Consider the following 20,943-nt stretch of genomic DNA (forward strand, 5'->3'; position numbering starts at 1 on the left):
CTAAGCAAGTTACACCACCTCATATGTCCGAGTTAGGCGACACTATGGACGTAAGGTGTGAGGAGGAGGATGATGAAGTACCTGCTGTTGGTGCAGTTTTGGAGGTGTCTGATGCAAGCAAAGCTGGGGAGTATGATTATGATGATGATGATTATGATGATACGGATGCTACGTGGTTTCCCAATAGAGGAGATGAACAGGGGGACAGTTCAGAGGAGGAGTCAGAGAGGAGTAGGAGGAGACGAGTTCCTGAAAGAAAAAGGGGGAGCTCGTCATCAGAAAAAGATGGTGGCCGTGTCCGGCGCCATGTATCGCCACCTATGGACAGCCCTTCAACGTCAGCTGCTGACGCCACCATAGGGCCCACACCCATGGGCTCAGCGGTGTGGACATTTTTTTGTGTGTCTGCCTCAGATCGGAGCAATGCCATCTGTTCTCTCTGCCGCCAAAAATTGAGCTGTGGAAAGGCCAACACCCACGTAGGGACAACTGCCTTATGAAGGCACATGGAGAAAAGGCACAAACTGCAATGCCAAGACCACCTGAGGAAAAGCCACACACAAAAGCAAAGCCACCCTCCTTCTCCTCTTCCTCCTTCAGGTGCATCATCTTCAGCTGCTTTCTCCCTTGCACTTTCACAATCACAGCCACTCTCCTCCACTCTGCCTCTCACCTTGAGCGGTTCCTGCTCCTCTGCCCACAGCAGCAGCCAGGTGTCCGTGAGGGCAATCTTTGAGCGGAAGGAGCCAATGTCTGCCAGTCACCCACTTGTCCGGCGTCTGACAGCTGGCTTGGTGGAACTGTTAGCTCGCCAGCTGTTGCCATACCAGCTTGATCAGTGGCAGACCCCGCACCAACTGGAGATCAGCAGCGTGGTGTGTGACAACGGCAGCAATCTCATTTCGGCTTTGAATTTGGGAAAGTTGACACATGTACCCTGCATGGCACATGTGCTGAATCTAATAATTCAGAGATTTGTGGGTAAGTACCCAGGCTTACAGGACATCCTGAAGCAGTCCAGGAGGTGTGTGGGCATTTCAGGCGGTCTTACACGACCATGGCACGCTTTGCCGATATTCAGCGGAGAAACAACTTGCCGGTGACACGCTTGATTTGCGATACCCTGAATTCAACGCTTCTGATGTTCAACTGCCTGCTACAACAGGAGAAAGCCTGCAAACAGTATCTCTACAACTACAGTCAAAGGACATGCTCTGGGGAGGTGAAGATGTTCTGGCCAAAGTACTGGACATTCATGCAAAATGCCTGCAGGCTCATGTGGCCGTTTGAGGAGGTGACAAACCTGGTGAGTCGCAGTGAAGGCGCCATCAGCGACTTGATCCCATATGCTTTCTTCCTGGAGCGTGCTATGCGTAGAGTGGTGGATCAAGCTGTGGAGGAGCGTGAACAGGAACAGGAGGAAGAGTTATGGGATCAATTCTCATCAGAACCAGATGTTTCCTCAACACCTGCAGCAGCACAGAGGGGGGAGGAGGAGGAAGAGTCGTGTGGGGAAGAGGAGTCAGAAGATGAGGAAGGTGTTTTTTTTTTTGGAGGAGGCGGAGGCGGAAGAACAACCACAGCAGGCATCACAGGGGGCTTGTGCTGCTCAACTTTCCCATGGTATTGTTCGTGGCTGGGGGGAGGAGGAGGACTTACCCGATGTCACTGAGGAAGAGCAAGAGGAGACGGATAGTACGTCTGGATCCGACTTTGTGCAGATGGCATCTTTCATGCTGTCCAGCCTGTTAAGGGACCCCCGTATAAAAAAACTCAAGGGGAATGAGCTGTACTGGGTGGCCACACTACTAGACCCTCGGTATAAGCACAAAGTGGCAGAGATGTTTCCAAATCACCAGAAGGCAGAAAGGATGCAGCACTTGCAGAACAAGCCGGCAACTATGCTTTACAATGCGTTTAAGGGTGATGTCACAGCACAACGGAATAAAGGTACCACTGCCAGTAATCCTCCTCCCATGTCCACGCAGGCAAGGACAGAACGCTCCAGCGATCTCATGGTGATGTCGGACATGCAGACATTCTTTAGTCCAACGTCTCGCCTTAGCTCTCCACCAACGCCTCGACCGGCAGGTAGCCGATTACCTGGCCTTAAGTGTGGATGTAGACACTGTGAGCAGTGATGAACCCCTGGACTACTGAGTGCGCAGGGTTGACCTGTGGCTAGAGCTGTCACAATTTTCCATCCAACTTCTGTCTTGCCCTGCCTCAAGCGTCCTGTCAGAAAGGACCTTCAGCGTAACTGGAAGCATTTTCACTGTGAAGAGAAGTCAAGTCACCTAAGTCACAAAAGTGTTCAGTACCTCACCTTTATCAAAATGAATGAGGCATGGATCCCGGAGGGCTACTGCCCGACCGAAGACTAAGTCAGTCCCCACACACAGCATCTCTGCCTGCACACTGTGTGACTGGCTGCCCCAAGACTAAGTCGCTCCCCACACAGCATCTCTGCCTGCAGGACACTTGACTGCCTTCTCCACCACCACCAACAGTGTCCAGGACTCCAGTCAGATTCCTGAATTTTTAAGGCTGTAATAATTTTTCAGTTGCGTGTACATGCCTGCCTAATTTTTCTGGCTGCACTGCGGCTGCAACAACAAAACAAAAGGCATGTACATGTGTCAATTCCCCTTAGTGATCATTACTTTGCCGCGGTGAAGGGGCTTGCGTATCACAATGAAGCAATGACCACCGGCTATATGAGTGTGTTGGGGGCACACCCAAGATAATAAGGTCGTTGCTTCATTGTGGACAGACCAAATTCGATCAGCTGGACAGTCATTGTTGTTCTGTCATTGAGCTACCTCAGCCCGGCGACCATATGGGCTTGAAAACCGCTATCGCCTGCACTCTGGCCATGGTGCGCACCAGTCCAGGAAGGCCGTCACTATACAAACAGCTGTTTGCTGTGCGTTACACAGTGAGTTTGGTGTGTCAGTGTGAAGCAGTGCTCTAATTACATGATGTATACACATGCAAGATGTTTTAAAGCACTCCAGGAATCCAATTTAGCATGCAATGTAATTTCTGCCCTTAAAACGCTGCTGTGCGTTAAATCCAGATCACTTTTGTGGCAAGCATAAATGTTTCTAGTTTTAAAAGTTCGCATCCCCATTGAAGTCTATTGCGGTTCGCGAAAGTTCAAGGTTCGCGAACCGAAAATCTGAGGTTTGAGCCATCTCTTATCTCCACCCCCAGGACTTGACACCAGTTGGTGTTAGGTGGTCCTGGGGGAGCCACTCTGCGACTGCCCATCTACATTCGGCGGTCACGAAAATCTTAGAATTTAAAATATCTGTAAACGCATACAAATAAGAAGTACATTTCTTCCATAGTATAAAGAGCCACAAATTACTCTTCTCCTATGTTGCTGTCACTTAAAGTAGGTAGTAGAAATCTGACATTGCCGACAGGTTTTGGGCTATTCCATCTCTCCATGGGGGATTCTCAGCATGACCTTTACTCTTTATAAAGACACACCCCGAAAAAGATTTTTTACAAAGATGCTGGCCAGCCTCCTGCTCACTGTACTCTTTTTTTTTAGCAGTTAGAAAGAGCAACTGCCATTCACTAAGTGCTTTTGAAAATAAAGAAAAGCCTGCGAACGCCCTATGAGTATATTGGCTAGTCCAAAACCTGTCGGTTCTGTCAGATTTCTACTACCTACTGTAAGTGACAGCAACATAGGAGAAAAGTAATTTACGTCTCATTTTACTCTGGAAGAAAAGTACTTCTTATTAAATATATTTTAAATTGTAATATTTTCGTCACAGTGGTCCTTTAAGTCTAAATGTTAATATAATTTGCTACACAGCAAGAATTTCCATTTCTTAAAAACCAAAACCAAAAACGTCTTAATAGTCTTTTCTTTTGCAAAGTTTATCGTGTGATGTAATACAATGCTTGTTTGATGCAATCACTGGGCTGTCACAGAAGAGTTTCTAGTAATTGACTATTTACTAACAAACTAATGATGTCCTTTGGGAGATGATTCAGAGAAACCATCGATGTAATGACCAGGAAAAGTATAAAAGGTCCTGTGTAACTGTCACAAGGTGTAACTGTAAGGTAATCCTCTGCAGCAGCAGCAGTGCTATGGGATTGTATGCTGAACACTATGACTCCCGCTATTACCATGCTGAGATCTCTATCCCAAGAGCAAATGCTGCCGGAAATAGTACAGAAAACAGAGTAAGTGCAGCCAGATCTCGCCATGAGGGGCGTGTCACTAAACACAGCCGAGTCTGCAGGGAAAAGACACAAATGCTTTCTAATATTGGTGTAATATTTATTCTATAGTAATATTGTTACAGTATCAGCACCTGGGCACCACACACAGTCTATTATGTTCTCATAAACGTACGTGCAGAAGATTTAATTATATGTGTAATTGATTATGTAGATAATCTCTGGAGATTATCAGGAGAGATGACATTTGAGTAAGGCAATTACGATACATGGAAACTTCAGCTCATTTCATGTGTAGCAAAATCAGAGCAGAATGACACTTGTGACTTACTCTGACTTTGTAGACAGCACTTTTATTGCCTGTATATTGCTGCTGCCAACTGTTTACATTTTTCACAGTGCTAGTAGGACCATCTTCCATTAGGTTAGTAGGACCACATTCCATTAGGTTAGTAGGACAACCTTCCATTAGGTTAGTAGGACCACCTTCCAATAGGTTAGTAGGACCACCTTTCATTAGGTTAGTAGGACAACCTTCCATTAGGTTAGTAGGACCATCTGCCATTAGGTTAGTAGGACCATCTTCCATTAGGTTAGTAGGACCATCTTCCATTAGGTTAGTAGGACCATCTTCCATTAGGTTAGTAGGACCATCTGCCATTAGGTTAGTAGGACCACCTTCCATTAGGTTAGTAGGACCACCTGCCATTAGGTTAGTAGGACCATCTGCCATTAGGTTAGTAGGACCATCTGCCATTAGGTTAGTAGGACCATCTGCCATTAGGTTAGTAGGACCATCTGCCATTAGGTTAGTAGGACCACCTTCCATTAGGTTAGTAGGACCACCTTCCATTAGGTTAGTAGGACCATCTGCCATTAGGTTAGTAGGACCACCTTCCATTAGGTTAGTAGGACCATCTGCCATTAGGTTAGTAGGACCATCTGCCATTAGGTTAGCAGGACCGTTTTCCATTAGTAGCTGTTCACACTGATTTGCAGGTGTGAGCGCATTGCTATTTTCCAAAGTTGCATTGGCTAAACTTGTATTTCAAAAGCGTCCACATTTTTTATGCATTGGTGTGCAAATTAAGTTTTGCGATTTTTCAATGTTTCAAATTAAGGCCTCCTTTTTTGTGAGAGATTCATGCTTAATGGCAATGCAGAAGAATATCATTACCTGTGAAAAATAGGGATTTCATAAAATTACATTTTTTTGATATACACGAAACAATGGCAAACTGAAAATGTGCATACAAATGTACAAAGAAATTACAAAAAACACGTTCGAAAGTTTGTGGATGCAGGATTTCCGTGCCTGACTATACTGCTGACTTCAGACTTACCGAACTCCACCCATCACAGTATTTAACCACTTAAGGATCGCAGTGTTAAACCCCCCTAAAGACCAGGCCATTTGTCACAAAAAGGGCCACTTCAGCTTTAAGGCCTTGCTGCAGGGCCTCACAACTCAGCACACAAGTAATCCCCCCCCCCCCCTTTTCTCCACACCAACAGAGCTTTCTGTTGGTGGGATCGGATCTCTCCCCCAATGTTTTTTTTTTTTTACAAATATTTGTCTTATTTTTAAATAAAAGTGTGTATTTTTTTACATTATTTTTAGAGTGGCCCCTCCCTCCCCCCACCAACCTATCACTGTGTCCGGCTGTCATATGACAGCGGATCAACCCTGAGCCAAGGAAGGGGACAGGTGTGTTACGCGGCTGTCCTCAGTACATCGCTGCCTTAGATCGCACAGCGCTGTACAGGATAATTAGATCGCCGCTGGGAGACTGATGGACGGAGCTCCACTCCATCATTCATGCAGAGATGCATGCGCATCAGCATGCGATCTCCTGCAGTACCCGCCCCAAGGACCTTACTGCCCATCGACGTGATACGGTTGGCAAGCGGTTAACCAGCCCCACTCCTGTATGTAATGCAGAGAACAGCAGCAGCGGAGTGTTACACATTAACTTCTTCCGGAGGCAAGACAGGTCCTCTTCACTCCTCTTCAGTGTACAAGCCGTACAGCCATGCAGCTTCCGTTCCAGCATGTCATGTGCCATGGGACAGAAGCTGTATAGTGATTGGCTGCACAGCTCTTGTGTACTGAAGAGGGGTGAAGAGGACCTGTCCCACCACCGAAGGGAGGTAATGTCTAACGCTCTGTTCCCTACTAATGATTATTTGCATGATCCTGCTATTTACTACAAGAAATTTCCTGCCTACCACAATGTGTAATATCCTATCAATGCTGTACTAAAGACCCCCACAGCAGTAGAATATCTACACCCTACTTCACAACCACTAAGCATGTACTCCTCCTGCAGCATAGATGCCTAAGCAGCAGCGATGCTGGTGAACTTTCGCCAAAGTCATTTTCACATCGAAAATGCTATTTTCAATTTCAAGAAAATAGTTGCTAATATATTTAATATATGGAAAACCGCAAATATTTGTTTAATTTATCAAGAAAATGTGCAAAATAATGTGAAAAAAAACACAAACTTACTACAAAATGATTTTCAATAGTATTTTCGCTCAAAAGTCAAATTTTACATTATTTTCACAAAAATCAATGCAAAAAAAGAAATATTGGCATTTTCGCTCATCACTGCTACGCACACAGCAGTGAAATTACTGACCAGAATGCTAAGGCCCCATTTACACTTAATCAGTTGCTCTCAGTTATAACTGAAAGAAAACTGATTTTCAAAGTAATATCCATGTTTTCCCATGACACAGTTCACACTTAAAGAGGAACTCCAGTGAAAATTTATTACATGGTGACATTTTTACTGTGGGCAGGTTATGTAGCTGCTCCTAGCTGTTTTGGCTGTTAGAGACAGCTGTAAACAGCTAATTCCTGTCTGTGAACCTTGTTACATTGTGGCAGTTTGCCCAGAGTACCGCGGTACTCAGAGCTTCTTGTGGGAGGAGTTTCAGCACAAAATCAGTCATACAGCGCCCCCTGATGGTCTGTTTGTGAAATTCATTATATTTCTCATGTAAAAGGGGGTATCAGCTACTGATTGGGATAAAGTTCAATTCTAGGTTGGAGTTTCTCTTTAACGCCTTTTAACTGAAATCATCTTTCCACTGTACTGCTATGGAAAAAACGTGTACCAACGCGTACTAATGCATACTAACGCATACTAATGCACACTGACCCATGCCAACTGATTAAGTGTAAATGGAGCCTTACTGATGTTTCCCCCACCTGTTGATGGATGCCTAAGACATTATGGTCTATCCTGCTAACTGTCCACCAAATCTGGCAAAAATATCAGTAATGTCCGGGTTAGCCTTAAAACAAACCGAATGACCAGTATTCTGCCAACTCAGTGGTTGACCCATCTTAACAGCCACACGAGGTAGCACTTCAACCTTTGTCTGTGCTTAAAGAGGAACTTCAGCCTAAACAAACATACTGTCTTTAAGTTACATTAGTTATGTTAATTAAAATACATAGGTAATATAATCTTTTACCCACCCTGTTTTTAACCACTTCATCCTAACTGGACGAAAATTTTCGTCCAGTTAGGCTGCACGCACTCCCGCAGGTCGCGCACGCTCCCGCGGCCTGCCCCCCGTGCGCGCTCCCGCTGGGGGCCGTTAGCCCAGCGATCAATGAAAGGGATTATAAATCCCTTTCACTGATCGGACCCCCCCGGAGAAAAGCCGATAGCGTCTCTTCAGACGCTGCGGCTTTTCTGAGATCAAAAAGTTCCCCTGCTTCTATCTTCTTCCTGGGAGCGAGATCGATCGCTCCCACGACTTTTTGACTGTGGCCACCTTGTGGCCAAATAGCAAACTACACCAAAAATCACTTTACATTGAATAAATACATTTTTACACTTGTAAAATCCCCTGTTTACCTCCCACACCAAAAAATAACCACATACAAGTTTTAATAAAAAATAAAATAAAAAATTACAATAATAATAAAAAAACAACATTAATAGTTACCTAAGGGTCTAAACTTTTTAAATATTCATGTCAAAGGAGTATATCAATATGATTTATTAAATTATGGGCTTCTAAATAGTGATGGACGCAAATTGAAAAAATGCACCTTTATTTCCAAATTAAATATTTGTCGCCATACATTGTGATAGGGACATAATTTTAACGGTGTAATACCCAGGACTTATGGGCAAACACAATACGTGAGTTTTAATTATGGAGGCATGTATTATTTTAAAACTATAATGGCTGAAAACTGAGAAATAATTAATTTTTTCCGTTTTTTTCTTATTCTTCCTGTTAAAATGCATTTACAGTAAAGTGTCTCTTAGCAAAATGTACCACCCACAGAAAGCCTAATTGGTGGTGGAAAAAACAAGATATAGATCAATTCATTGTGATGAGTAGTGATAAAGTTATTGGAAAATGAATGGTGGTGAAAGTTGCTCAGATGTAAAAAATTCTCAACCCTGTAGGCTGAAGTGGTTAAAGAATAGGCAAATGTTTGTGCTTTCATGAGGGCAGCCATCTTTTTGGTTGAAAGGAGGTGATTGGGAGCATGAGACACCGTTCCAACTGTCCTGTGTCCAGATCACCCCTCCCAGTTGCTAGGCAATGTGAATAACAACATAGGACTTATTATCATGCTTTGCAAAGCATCAGGGGAAAAAAGCCCGGGCAGTTTTCTTTGATGGGGCATAAAAAATGTTACATGCATTATAACACACGCAAAACGCTAGCACAACAGTGCTATGCGTTAGCACGGCTTTGTGAATCAAGCCCTATATGTGATCCTAAATTTGCCAGTTCCTCTACTTGCCAGTCTGCGCCCAGGGCCGCGCTGCCCAAGAAACAGCCCTGTTGACAGGGCACCGCTCAGTTTGGCGCTAGGATAGCCGAATTATGGCTCTCCCTGCTGCCGCTAAACTCCGAGGCGGTGTTAAATACTATTCCCCCTCCGAGTCTTCACAACTCAGAGAGAGATGTAATTTAGGGTCTGGCAGCCACTACAGCACAAAATTACCATTACGCGGGGTGCGCATCATAGCATACCGTATTTTTCGGACTATAAGACGCACTTTTTCTCCCCCAAAAGTAGGGGGGAAAAGTCGGTGCGTCTTATAGTCCGAATGTGCCCCTGTGTAGCAAATGCAGATAGCGCAGCAGAAGTGGTTACCTATCTGCGCGCTTGGTGCTCAATGTCTCCAGCTAGTTTAATGATCCTGGCATGGCGGGGCAGCAGCAGCGCAATCCGACATCCCATCATCCAGCCTTCGATATTCCAGCGTGGCTGCAGCGGCTGTCCTTGATCCTTATGTGTTGCGGTAGTGGGTCAGAAGAGGGGCGATCACTGGCAAGCTGCAGGGGCTGTCCTCTTAACTTGCGGTGGCAGCGGCGGTGGGGCAGATAACGGGAGTTACCAGCGGTAGTTATGACTACCGAAGTGTCTGAACTTCCTTCCCCCTTATGACTCAGCCGCGTGTGCGTCGCACGTCATCAGGGGGCGCCAGTAAACAAGGACGTTAAGACACTTCGGTAGTCAGAACTACCGCTGGGATCTCCCGTTATCTGCCCCGCCGCCGCTGCCACCGCAAGTTAAGAGGACAGCCCCTGCAGCTTGCCAGCGATCGCCCCTCTTCTGACCCACTACCGCAACACATAAGGATCAAGGACAGCGGCTGCAGCCACGCTGAAAGATCGAAGGCTGGATGATGGGATGAAAGCCGCTGCAGCCACACAGGAATAGTCCCTCATCTGCTCCACCGCAAGTGCAGGAAGATCGGGGGCTGGATGATGGGATGACAGCCGCTGCAGCCACACAGGAATAGTCACTCATCTGCTCCACCGCAAGTGCAGGAAGATCGGGGGCTGGATGATGGGATGACAGCCGCTGCAGCCACAATGGAATGGTCCTTAATTTGCTGGATGTTGGGATGTCAGATCACACTGTTGCTGCTGCCTCTGCGTCAGGATGATCAAAGCTGCTGGAGAATACAGCATAGGAGCACGTGGATTGACACCTGGATAGGTGAGATCATCCACTTTGAAGTTGTAGTGTTTAGTTATTGCAGCTGGTGGGGAGGCAGGGGGTTAGTTTAATGTACTTTAGTGTTACTGGAGGGGCAGCAGGAGTAGGCTAGTGTAGTGTATAGTGTAGCATAGGAACTTATGGGGGTATCAGGCACTAGTGTAACGTAGTGTAAAGAAGTGTAGCATAAGGTTATTGGTGGGGCATCAGGGTTTAGTGTAGGGTAGTCTAGCTGGTGGGAGCAGCAGGGGTTAGTGTAGCTGGGCACTGAAGCTAAGTTATTGTAGCTGGTTATGCAGCTTGGGGAGAAAAAGGTCTATAAGACGCCCTGAACCATGGAGGCATCCAGGATTATTATATTTTTTTTTTCCTGATTTTTGTCCTCTAAACATGGGTGCGTCTTATGGTCCGGAGCGTCTTATAGTCCGAAAAATACGGTAGTTTTGTGCTGAAATAACCTGCTTCCCCACAGCCCAATCTCCCCACCTCACAGTAAATGGCTATACATTGTAGTAGGGACTTTAATCACTTGACCCCAAAGGCTATTTTACCCTGACCGCCAAGAGCTATTTTCACCTGTCAGCACTCCTCCCGCTCATTTGGCCATAGCTTTTTCACTGATTTTTGTACCTAAATGATCTATATCTTTTTTTTTTTTTTTTTTTTTGCCATAAATTCAGCTATTTGCGGAAGATATAGTGTCTATATTTGACAATTATTTTCTATACATTTTATAGGGATAAATTAAGAAAAAATGTAGAAAAACAATACACTACTTCTCCAATTCCATCCCCTATACTATAGATAAAACCACATGTTTTATTTGCTCATTTGTCTTAGCTATTACAACATTTAAATTATGACCTTAGTATAATGTATGGCAACAATATATTATTGGAAATAAAGTGCATTTTTCCTGTGTTTTTTTTTTTTTGTACTATTTTTTTTTTGTACCATAAATAATTACAAGCCCTTTGCCAGTAATATTCGCTTATGACATACATATTTCAAAAGCTCTGTCCCTAATGTAACTTTTTTCAATGCTGTAATTTTTTTTTTTTATTGAAAGTTTTTTTTTTAATTTTGGTAACTATGGGGGAGGGGGTTAAAAAGGTTTAAATAACTATATTACATTTATGTTTAATGTATTTTTAGTTTAATTTTACTTGTTGGCCCCAAGATGGTACTACACATTATCTTGGGTTACCAGGAAGTGTTCAATCTTTTTTTTTACTCTGCTTTTTACTTTCATTATTATAAAATGAACATGGCTCCTGATTGGAGTCATGGTTATTTATATAAAGGCACTTTGATTGGCTCAGGAAACACATGTTCCCATTCACAATCTTTGAACTGTAAACTCCACTGTGAAAGAGCGGTGGGAGTGAGCACACTCCCGCCGCTGATTAACAGGATGAACCAATATGTCCTTGTAGCATTAGTGGTGATCAAACTGGATGTTTTTATGTATCAACTTTGAGATAGCTGTTTAAATTATTGTGAGTGCCATAGAGGGGCAGTTCAATGTTCTCTGTAATGCACTGTGGCCAGTGTTATATAAAATTATAAGGATGACAATGCCAATTATTTTCTATTCAGGAGGTGTGTGTGTGTGTGTATGTGGGGAGGGGGGGGGGGTGCGCTGGATACAACTATTTACCACAGGGCCACACTTCTCTCCACCGTTTCTACACTGGAGACAAGGTGTTTGTTGCATGCCAACACCTTCCTCTCTCTCAACTCCCAGGGCAACGTCTCACAATTTCTCATGCCACAAGTTTTGGCTTATAGAAGAACATGGTAAGGGGGGACATTAATTTTCCAATTACATTCAAGTGACGAATTGAAGGTGATAATAGGTGCATGTGTCAACCCTACTTCCAGAAAGCATGATGAGAGCCTGGGCTATGGCAGCATTTTGGGGACTAGGACAGAAGACCCCGCATGATGCCATTATTGAAGCTTTGGAGTTTTAGTGCCATTTTCTTAAATATCTGTTCATTTTTATTTTGTACTAGATCTTTGTAGGCAATGGGAGTAGGACTTTGAGGTAATGGCTAGGAATACAATGATGTTCTCCTTCAAGCTGTTGTTCCATCTCAATAACATTTTCTTCATTTAATACTTTTCACAGATTTTCATCAAGCAATGGAATAGAACAATTGTCACTGAAGTCTTCATTAATGGATTTGAGAGTGTCGTTGATTACAAAATTCCAATATTCCTCGTCCTGTTGATCTTCTACATACTTACTTGTCTGGAGAACTGCCTGGTCATCTTCCTAGTTTGTAGAAGTCCTCGTCTCCATTCTCCCATGTACATCTTTGTCAGCAATCTACTCTTTGTCGAGCTTGCCTATGCCACAGATATGACTCCATCGATGCTCTTCAACGTGTTATCATCTAGAGTAACTATTTCTTACGTTGGCTGTCTTGTCCAGTTAAATGTCCTGTCATGGATGGGAATTGTCGATATACTGCAGATTACGGTAATGTCCTATGACAGGTATCTGGCCATTTGCCACCCTTTGAGATATTCCGTCCTCATGCACAACAGACTATGTCTGTATTTTCTGATTGTGTTCTGGGTATTATCTGCAGTTCTTACAGCAGGATATTTCTACTTGTTTGGGCAGTTGGAATATTGTGCTCCTGTTAAAATGAATTTCTTTTTTTGTGAATACACAGCCTTTGTCCATTTTGCATGTGTTATGGCAAATTTAGACACTCTTGAGTTGTACGGGTTTATAATAGCTACAATATTAAATCTGTTTTGTGGATTTATATTTCTCTCGTACATTGTCATCATAATTGCAATCCTCAGAATACGATCAGCCACGGGACGCCAGAAGGCCTTCTCCACCTGCAGCTCCCACCTTCTGGTGGTGGTCATCCACTTTCTCATTCCATTCCTAGCCTTTATCGTGCCACAGACTATCATTTCCTATAAAACCATGTCCATTGTCTATTATTTAGTGATTCCTGTATTAAACCCCGTCATTTACACTTTAAGGAATCAAGAATTTCAAAATGCTCTGCAGGCAACAAGAAAGGACATTAATCAATATTTTATGGCTAAAAGGGTTTTGCCATGAATTGTCCCTGAGACATTAATACTTACCTATGGCTTCTTTCAGCCCTCTGTAGGCAGTGGGCTCCCTCGCTGTCCATCCTGGCCACTCTGTTCCTCCATTGTCCACCCTATAAAATCTGTGACTGGCCTAGCCATGTGCACCCCCAATGGCGCTCCTTCGGCTGAGAGTGTTCTGCATCTGTGCAATAGTAACATTCCTGGCCATGGGAGCGCAACCAAGGACACAAGGGCACAACCAGGCATGTGCAGTAGTCCCAGACTGCAAGGCCAGACAGTGGAGGAATGGACAAGACTGGGAGAATGGCAAAGAAGCCCAATGGCCTACAGGTGCATGGAGGAAGCCCCAGGTAAGTAGAAATGCTTGTAGTTACAAAGTCGCGGGTTTCCTTTAACAGCTACTCGATTATGCTGAATGTTCTTTGCCTTTCGCAACTCTTTCCAAACAATAACATTTCAAAATAAAAGCTGATTTTGCTACCTCTCCAGATTTGTGATTTCATTGAATTTGCACAAATAGAAACATACCAATTGCCAGGGAAATGAATGAATAATTATTGGGAAGAGTCACAGAAAATACCTTGTCTGGGGCATTTAATTGGCCAGAAATGTGCAGAGAAGCAGGGCGGTCAGTGTATACCTGCTCTAGTTACAGGTTGGGTTCATTTTACTCTCCTCTGCACAGTTCATTACAGAGATGTGCTGTGCTGTATACCTCTGCATGGCGTGCACAGCATGCAGCTGTACTGTACAGATGAGAGAACAGACTAACCCGGCACTGGAGCAGGTATATATGGAGCAGGCTCCACAGTGCTTCTCTTCAGTTGAGGGGTAGGATGGGACGGCAGAGGGGGGAGGGGCATGTAGTGGGCCCTCTGCCTCCCAGGGCCCATGCAGTTGTGCAGTTTGCAGGGGCTTATGCATCACAGCTAGTGTGGGGAGCGCTTTTGAGTAGGTAGATTGTGCGAGGGAGGTTTAACGGTTAGGCGTTAGATAGATAGCTTGTATGGGGGGAGGTTTGAGTTAAGGATTAAGCATTAGATAGTTTGCGCAGGGTGGGGGGGGGGTTATTGGAAAAAAAAATGAATGTATGCAGTGGCCTGACTCGCTTCCCAACCATCAACCTTGTTTCGTCAGAGGCATGGGATCCTTGGGAAATGTGTCAGGCCACTGCATGCATTTTTTTTGTTTCTGTCCAATAAATGGTTGTTACTAGTGATGATTGCAATTTGCTAGTTCAGCTATGCGTAATTACGTTTTGGACATTCAACTGATGTTGAGTAATCCATTTGTAATTTTGCATACTTTTTCGCATAATTTTCATATAATTTTGTGCTGACTTAAACAGTTAATAGCAAAACTCCATACATGCTTTGTCAACAAAATTGAAAAACATGTTAAGGAGAAGAGTGGGAACAAGTTGAAAACATTATTTTTCAAAAATAATTTGTAGCTTTTGAAAAAATAAATTTTAAAAATGCAAAGGAAAATGATTTTGATGAGAATTAGTTTTTTGCTTTGCCTTTTTAAAATAGATTTTTCTCAAAAACTACAAGGTCTTTTTGAAGGTCTTTTTTTGTTGACTTCTTCCCACTCTATTTCTTAACACACATAGCAAGTTTGGTGACAATAGCACAGAAATTCAAAATTGAGAAATTATGGTTTAACTACTACTCACTTTTCCCGAATATAGGACACTGTTTTATATTCATTTTTTGGGGTGAAATATGTGCTAGGGCTTTTTTTTCGGGTAGGCGGGCTTACTCTCAGGAGAGTGGTAGACACTTTTAGTGTATGGGGAGGTGTGTGGTCTCTTACCGCACCTCCCTTGTGGCTGTGAACCCCTCCGTACCTTGTATTGAAGCTGTATGGGGCCCCTTTCCTCCTGACACTGTACACACCTCTGCACCTGCGCTCCCCTCTCATCATAATCAATGTGTGCCCGGTTGAAACATCCCAGGCACACATTGATTATGACGAGAGGGGAGTGCAGGTGTAGAGGCGACCTTGCGCACAGCGTGAGGGTGAAACGGGCCCCGTACAACTTCAATACTATGCCGGAGCAGTTATAAGGAAGGGAGGGGACGCAGCCACAAGGGAGGTGCGGGAAGAGACCACATACCTCTCCATACACTAAAAGCGTCCCACAGCTAGGTCTTCTTTGCGGGGGAGGTCTTATTTTAGAGGAATACGCTTGAATGCTGAACGGTCAATGTTGGTATTTTCAGCCATCTAATACGGTGAGCCGCTCTCTGCATTGAGAGGTGAGGATCTATTGTATACTTCTAAACACAAGGAGTGCTTCTGTATCTTTCTTACAGTTTCCCAGTTGTATAGTGGCACTCTATGGATGAACAGCTGCATACTTGTGTTTTTAACCTTGGAACCATATATAGTGTGCGCCAAGTGCAGTAGGGGGTTTGCTGTACAATTTTGATCTTGGTGTTGGGCATGCTGGGTTCTGTTGTCTACTGGGTGTTTGCTGGGATCTCACTTGTACATCATTGTACATAGCACAGCTTCAAAATAAACATTATTTTCTCCCCTCCAAACTTGTCTGGTCTTTAATATAGCACTTACGGTGTGTTGCAGGGCCGGATTTTCCATAAAAATATAGAAAAGGAAGAGTGCTCTAAGACCTATATGTGCAATAGATAACTGCCTGTCCTGGACTGCTCTCACCTGAATTCAAACAGCTGTCGGTGAGATACAGCCTGTATGCGCTTTTGTCCCTTTAAAAGCCTAGGACCAGGCTCTGGGGATGTCCACATGGTGGGGCGCACCTATGTAATCGCCGCCAGGAGACTTGGGCGCAGGATACAGCCGGTGTGGCTTATCCTGTTGCTGCACAAGTTCCCGGCGACATTAATTACTATTCCCCCTCTAGGTCCACCTGGATAGTGGGGAATTATATCATCCGGCTTCCAGCAATTGCTGGAGGCTGAATTATAGTGTTGTAAAATGTAACTTCTGCTCCGTCTTGTGACGGTGCCATAGTTACGCAATCAGCGCTCAAATCTCCTGCGCTGTAATCAATGATTACAGTGCTAGACGGTCAGTGCCTTTGGGAGGTGCAGCCAGTATCGATGTCCGGATGGCATGCTCACATCCTAGATGGTGGATGGGCAACAACAGCACCAGTGGTGCTTGGATGTCCCGATCCACGATTTTGGCAACCACGGCCGTTGCCGGAAAAAAATCTGCCTCCAGCGTTATTGGTTCCAGATTTTGATACGCGTCCACGCCACGTCGCGGATTTTCGGCTATGAATGGTGCGATCACGGCCGGATCCAGAACCGGATCCGGATTTTCTTTTAACGTTAATAGCATGCTACAATCCCCCAAATTGCATGAAACAAAAAAATTCCAAAAATAATTTTTTGTTTTTGAGAAAATGGATATTAAAATGAAATCAACACTTTAAATGGGGCTATTAATTGGTAATAAGTGGTTAAACAGGGAAATAAATGTTAAGCAATCACAGAGGTGAAGGTGAATCCCAATGGCACTTGGTGGTGATGGTACCACTGGAGGAGGATGAGTGGCTGACGCCAAAAAGACCCAGAGAGGTTTTTGTAAAAAAAATGTTTGCAGCGATTAGCAATGACATGACAGCAGAGTTGTCAGTGTACCCGGGTAGTGTGAACGTAGAGTGTAATAGCGAGTCAGGAGGACAAAGAGGCAGGTCAGTTTGGCAGCACAGAAGGACCATGGCAACTTAGTAGTACCACAGTGTAATAGTGCTGCCCAAAAAATTATATGCCTCCGGTGACCCGGGCAGAGTGAACGCAGAGTGTAGTAGCGACTGAGTCAGGAGGACAAAGCGGCCGGTCAGTTCGGCAGCACAGAAGGACCAGGGCAACTCACTGGTAGTACCACAGCCAAAAAATGAACCAAGGTAGGCAGGTTGTAACTTTCTTTCTAAAGGCAGGCATGGTTAACACATTGCAGTAGCCACTTCATGTCCCCCTGTGTCTGACAATAGGGGCCAGGAACTCACCTTACACCCAAGCCTGGTTGATTTTCAGAAAGGTGAGTTTGTCCACAGAGGCGTGCGAGAGCCGAGAGCGCTTCTCGGTGATCACGCCACCGGCCGCACTGAAGCATCTCGGAGAGGACACTGGAACGGGGGCAGGACAGGAGTTCGAGGGCGTACTGGGCAAGCTCCCTCCAGATGTCCAATCTCTTGACCCAGTACTCCAAGGGGTCCACAGGGCTGTTGGTGTCATTGAGCCCACTGAATGACCCCATGTAGTCAGTCACCATGCTGGTCAGTCGCTGCTGGTGCTGGTTGGAGGTGCATGCTGTGGCTGGCACCTCTGCTCTGGGCTGATGCACTGCATACAGGCTCTTACTTAGGCTCTTCATGTCTCCGGGGCGCCAGTTGCTGCTGCTGCTGGTGGTAGTTGTGCTGCTGGTGGCAGCGTCAGGCACCTGTTGCTGGGTTGTCAGAGCAGTTACAGTGGGGGTGGAAGGCTGGGGGAATGCTTTCAGTAGTCTGCGCACAAGGGCCTCCTGCAACTTCCTTGTGCATTGCTCGGTGGTGAACGGTGTCATGAACTCTCCCAGCTTCCCCTTGAGACGTGGGTCCAGCATCAAGGTGATCCAGATGTCCTTCATTGAACTCATCTGGATCCCCCGGGGGTCCCTGCGAAGGCAGCGCAACATGTGCACACCCATGGATAACAAGTGGGCATTGGCAACAACAACTTCATCGTCATCCCATATCACATGCCTGTCCTCTTCCTGTGGCTGAGCAGCGGAAAAAGCGTACCACCTCCCGGGCATCTTGCAGCAGGTCACTCATCACCTGGTGGGCTGTTGTGCTCTTGTCCTCCCTCCCTTCCAACAGTGTCACCCAGTGCACCGTAAAGGACAGGTAGCGACCTGTGAGCAGTACAACATAACTGAAGGGTATCACTGCCAAATGAGATAATTAATACCAGTGAGCAGTGAGCACAGTACAACGTAACTGAAGGGTATCACTGCCGAATGAGATGATTAATACCAGTGGGCAGTGAGCACAGTACACAATGTCACTCACGAAACTTGCTGAATGACCAGCACTGGCAGTAGCAGTGTGACTGTCTGTAAGTAGTAGCTGAAGTGTATGACTGGCTAGCTGAATACAAGTGAGCACTCTGAACCTGCCTGCCTGCACTAAACACACTAATCACCAGTACACTCTAACTACACTGACTACAATTAACTACAGCAATGACTCATTTGCTAGCTAACTGAATAAGAGTACAGTATAAGAGCACTGTTAGCAGTAAAAATGCTGGGTTTTTCACACAAAAATGCACTTGCTGAAGTAACAATGGCCTGGAGATGATCCTCTCAGTACCACAGTCCAGTGGTGCTCGGATACCCCTTTTTATTATTCGAGTTTGGTCGAATTCGAATAGTAAATTATTCGAGTTCGGTCGAATATTCGAGTCGAATATTTTTTACTATTCGATTCGACCTCGGACTTCGAGCTCACTATTCGAGTCGGTATTCGAGCTCATTATTCGAGCTGACTATTCGAATTAGCCTTAAGTAGCTTCCAACACTTGTTTTGAGGGTGAATGATGCAAGAAACATCTTTTTTTCCAAGTAACAACAGCAAGTGATTATGTGGGGACGTTCCTTTTAAAAAAAAAAGGTGGAAAGAGAAGTTGTGTCCAAAATTCTGTTCAGTACAGTGTATATACTTCTTCTTCTTCTTCTTCATCTTCTATATCTTCTTCTTCTTCTTTTTCTTCTTCTTCTCCTTCTTCATCTTCTTCTTCTTCTATATCTTCTTCTTCTATATCTTCTTCTTCTTCTTCTTCTTCTATATCTTCTTCTTCTTCTTCTATATCGTCTTCTTCTTCTTCTTCTTCTTCTTCTATATCGTCTTCTTCTTCTTCATCTTCTTCTTCTTCTTCTTCATCTTTTTCTTCTTCATCTTCTTCTTCTTCATCTTCTTCTTCTTCATCTTCTTCTTCTTCATCTTCTTCTTCTTCTTCTTCTTCATCTTTTTCTTCTTCATCTTATTCTTCTTCTTCATCTTCTTCTTCATCATCTTCTTCTTCTTCATCTTCTTCTTCTATATCTTTTTCTATATCTTCTTTTTCTATATCTTCTTCTTCTTATTATTTTTCTATTTCGTCTTCTTCTTTTTCTATATCTTCTTCTTCTTCTCCTTCTTCTTCTCCTTCTTCTTCTTCTTCTTCTTCTTCTTCTTCTTCTTCTTCTTCTTCTTCTTCTTCTTCTTCTTCTTCTTTTTCTATAACTTCTTCTTCTTCTATATCGTCTTCTTCTTCTTCACTTATTTCTCTTTTATTTTTTTATTTTTTTAAGAAATGCAGCTATTTTTGAGCGTAATAAATAGCTGGTGGCACACGCATGTTGGAAGCGCCATTGTATGTGCTCCCTGGCAGTGGAAACACACAGACAGCAGGAGGTAAATTCAGCAGCAGCAGCAGCAGGAGGAGGATGATTGTGTGGCAGCAGGCAGTCAATGAGGCAGGCAGCGAGACATAATAGGCAGTGGTACCTAGCGGTGGTACCAGGCCGTGAATACACAGCATGAGGTTCCAGACAGCGGTCGTGAAGCCCACATCATGTCCAATACACAACTGGGACAACACAGTTTTCAACCCGGACACCTCTAAAAATAATATCACAAAGTATTAATAAAAAGTATATATATTTTCTTATCTTTCTTTTAAAGAAATGCAGCTATTTTTGAGCGTAACAAATAGCTGGTGGCGCATGGTGGAAGCGCCATTGTATGTGCTCCCTGGCAGTGGAAACACACAGACAGCAGGAGGTAAATTCAGCAGCAGGAGGAGGAGGATGAGTGTGTGGCAGCAGGCAGTCAATGAGGCAGGCAGCGTGACATAATAGCCCTGGTACCTAGCGGTGATACCAGGGCGTAAATAAACACAACAGGAGGTCCCAGACAGCGGTCATGCAGCCCACATCGTGTCCAATACACAACTGGGACAACACAGTATCACTGCCGAATGAGATGATTAATACCAGTGAGCAGTGAGCACAGTACACAATGTCACTCACGAAACTTGCTGAATGACCAGCACTGGCAGTAGCAGTGTGACTGTCTGTAAGTAGTAGCTGAAGTGTATGACTGGCTAGCTGAATACAAGTGAGCACTCTGAACCTGCCTGCCTGCACTAAACACACTAATCACCAGTACACTCTAACTACACTGACTACAATTAACTACAGCAATGACTCATTTGCTAGCTAACTGAATAAGAGTACAGTATAAGAGCACTGTTAGCAGTAAAAATGCTAGGTTTTTCACACAAAAATGCACTTGCTGAAGTAACAATGGCCTGGAGATGATCCTCTCAGTACCTCAGTCCAGTGGTGCTCGGATACCCCTTTTTATTATTCGAGTTTGGTCGAATTCGAATAGTAAATTATTCGAGTTCGGTCGAATATTCGAGTCGAATATTTTTTAATATTCGATTCGACCTCGGACTTCGAGCTCACTATTCGAGTCGGTATTCGAGCTCATTATTCGAGCTGACTATTCGAATTAGCCTTAAATAGCTTCCAACACTTGTTTTGAGGGTGAATGATGCAAGAAACATCTTTTTTTCAAAGTAACAACAGCAAGTGATTATGTGGGGATGTTCCTTTTAAAAAAAAAAGGT

General features: G+C 44.4%; 1 protein-coding gene across 1 annotated transcript; it reads left to right on the forward strand.

Moving 5' to 3' along the window:
* The first annotated feature begins 6,258 nt into the window (after positions 1-6,258).
* LOC137544252 (olfactory receptor 2A12-like) lies at positions 6,259-13,295 on the forward strand. Its single transcript, XM_068265308.1, has 2 exons — positions 6,259-6,357; positions 12,336-13,295. The coding sequence occupies exons 1-2, from the start codon at positions 6,259-6,261 to the stop codon at positions 13,293-13,295; spliced, it is 1,059 nt and encodes a 352-aa protein (XP_068121409.1).
* Positions 13,296-20,943: the final 7,648 nt, after the last annotated feature.

This window comes from Hyperolius riggenbachi, chromosome 1 (genome assembly GCF_040937935.1).
Source record: "Hyperolius riggenbachi isolate aHypRig1 chromosome 1, aHypRig1.pri, whole genome shotgun sequence".
Taxonomy (NCBI): domain Eukaryota; kingdom Metazoa; phylum Chordata; class Amphibia; order Anura; family Hyperoliidae; genus Hyperolius; species Hyperolius riggenbachi.

Excerpts from the sequence above, each read along its gene's own strand:
- LOC137544252 (XM_068265308.1), top strand. The coding sequence starts at position 6,259 with ATGTCATGTGCCATGGGACAGAAGCTGTATAGTGATTGGCTGCACAGC. Across the intron at positions 6,358-12,335 it reads TGTCCCACCACCGAAGGGAG|ATTTTCATCAAGCAATGGAA; the intron begins GTAATGTCTAAC and ends TACTTTTCACAG.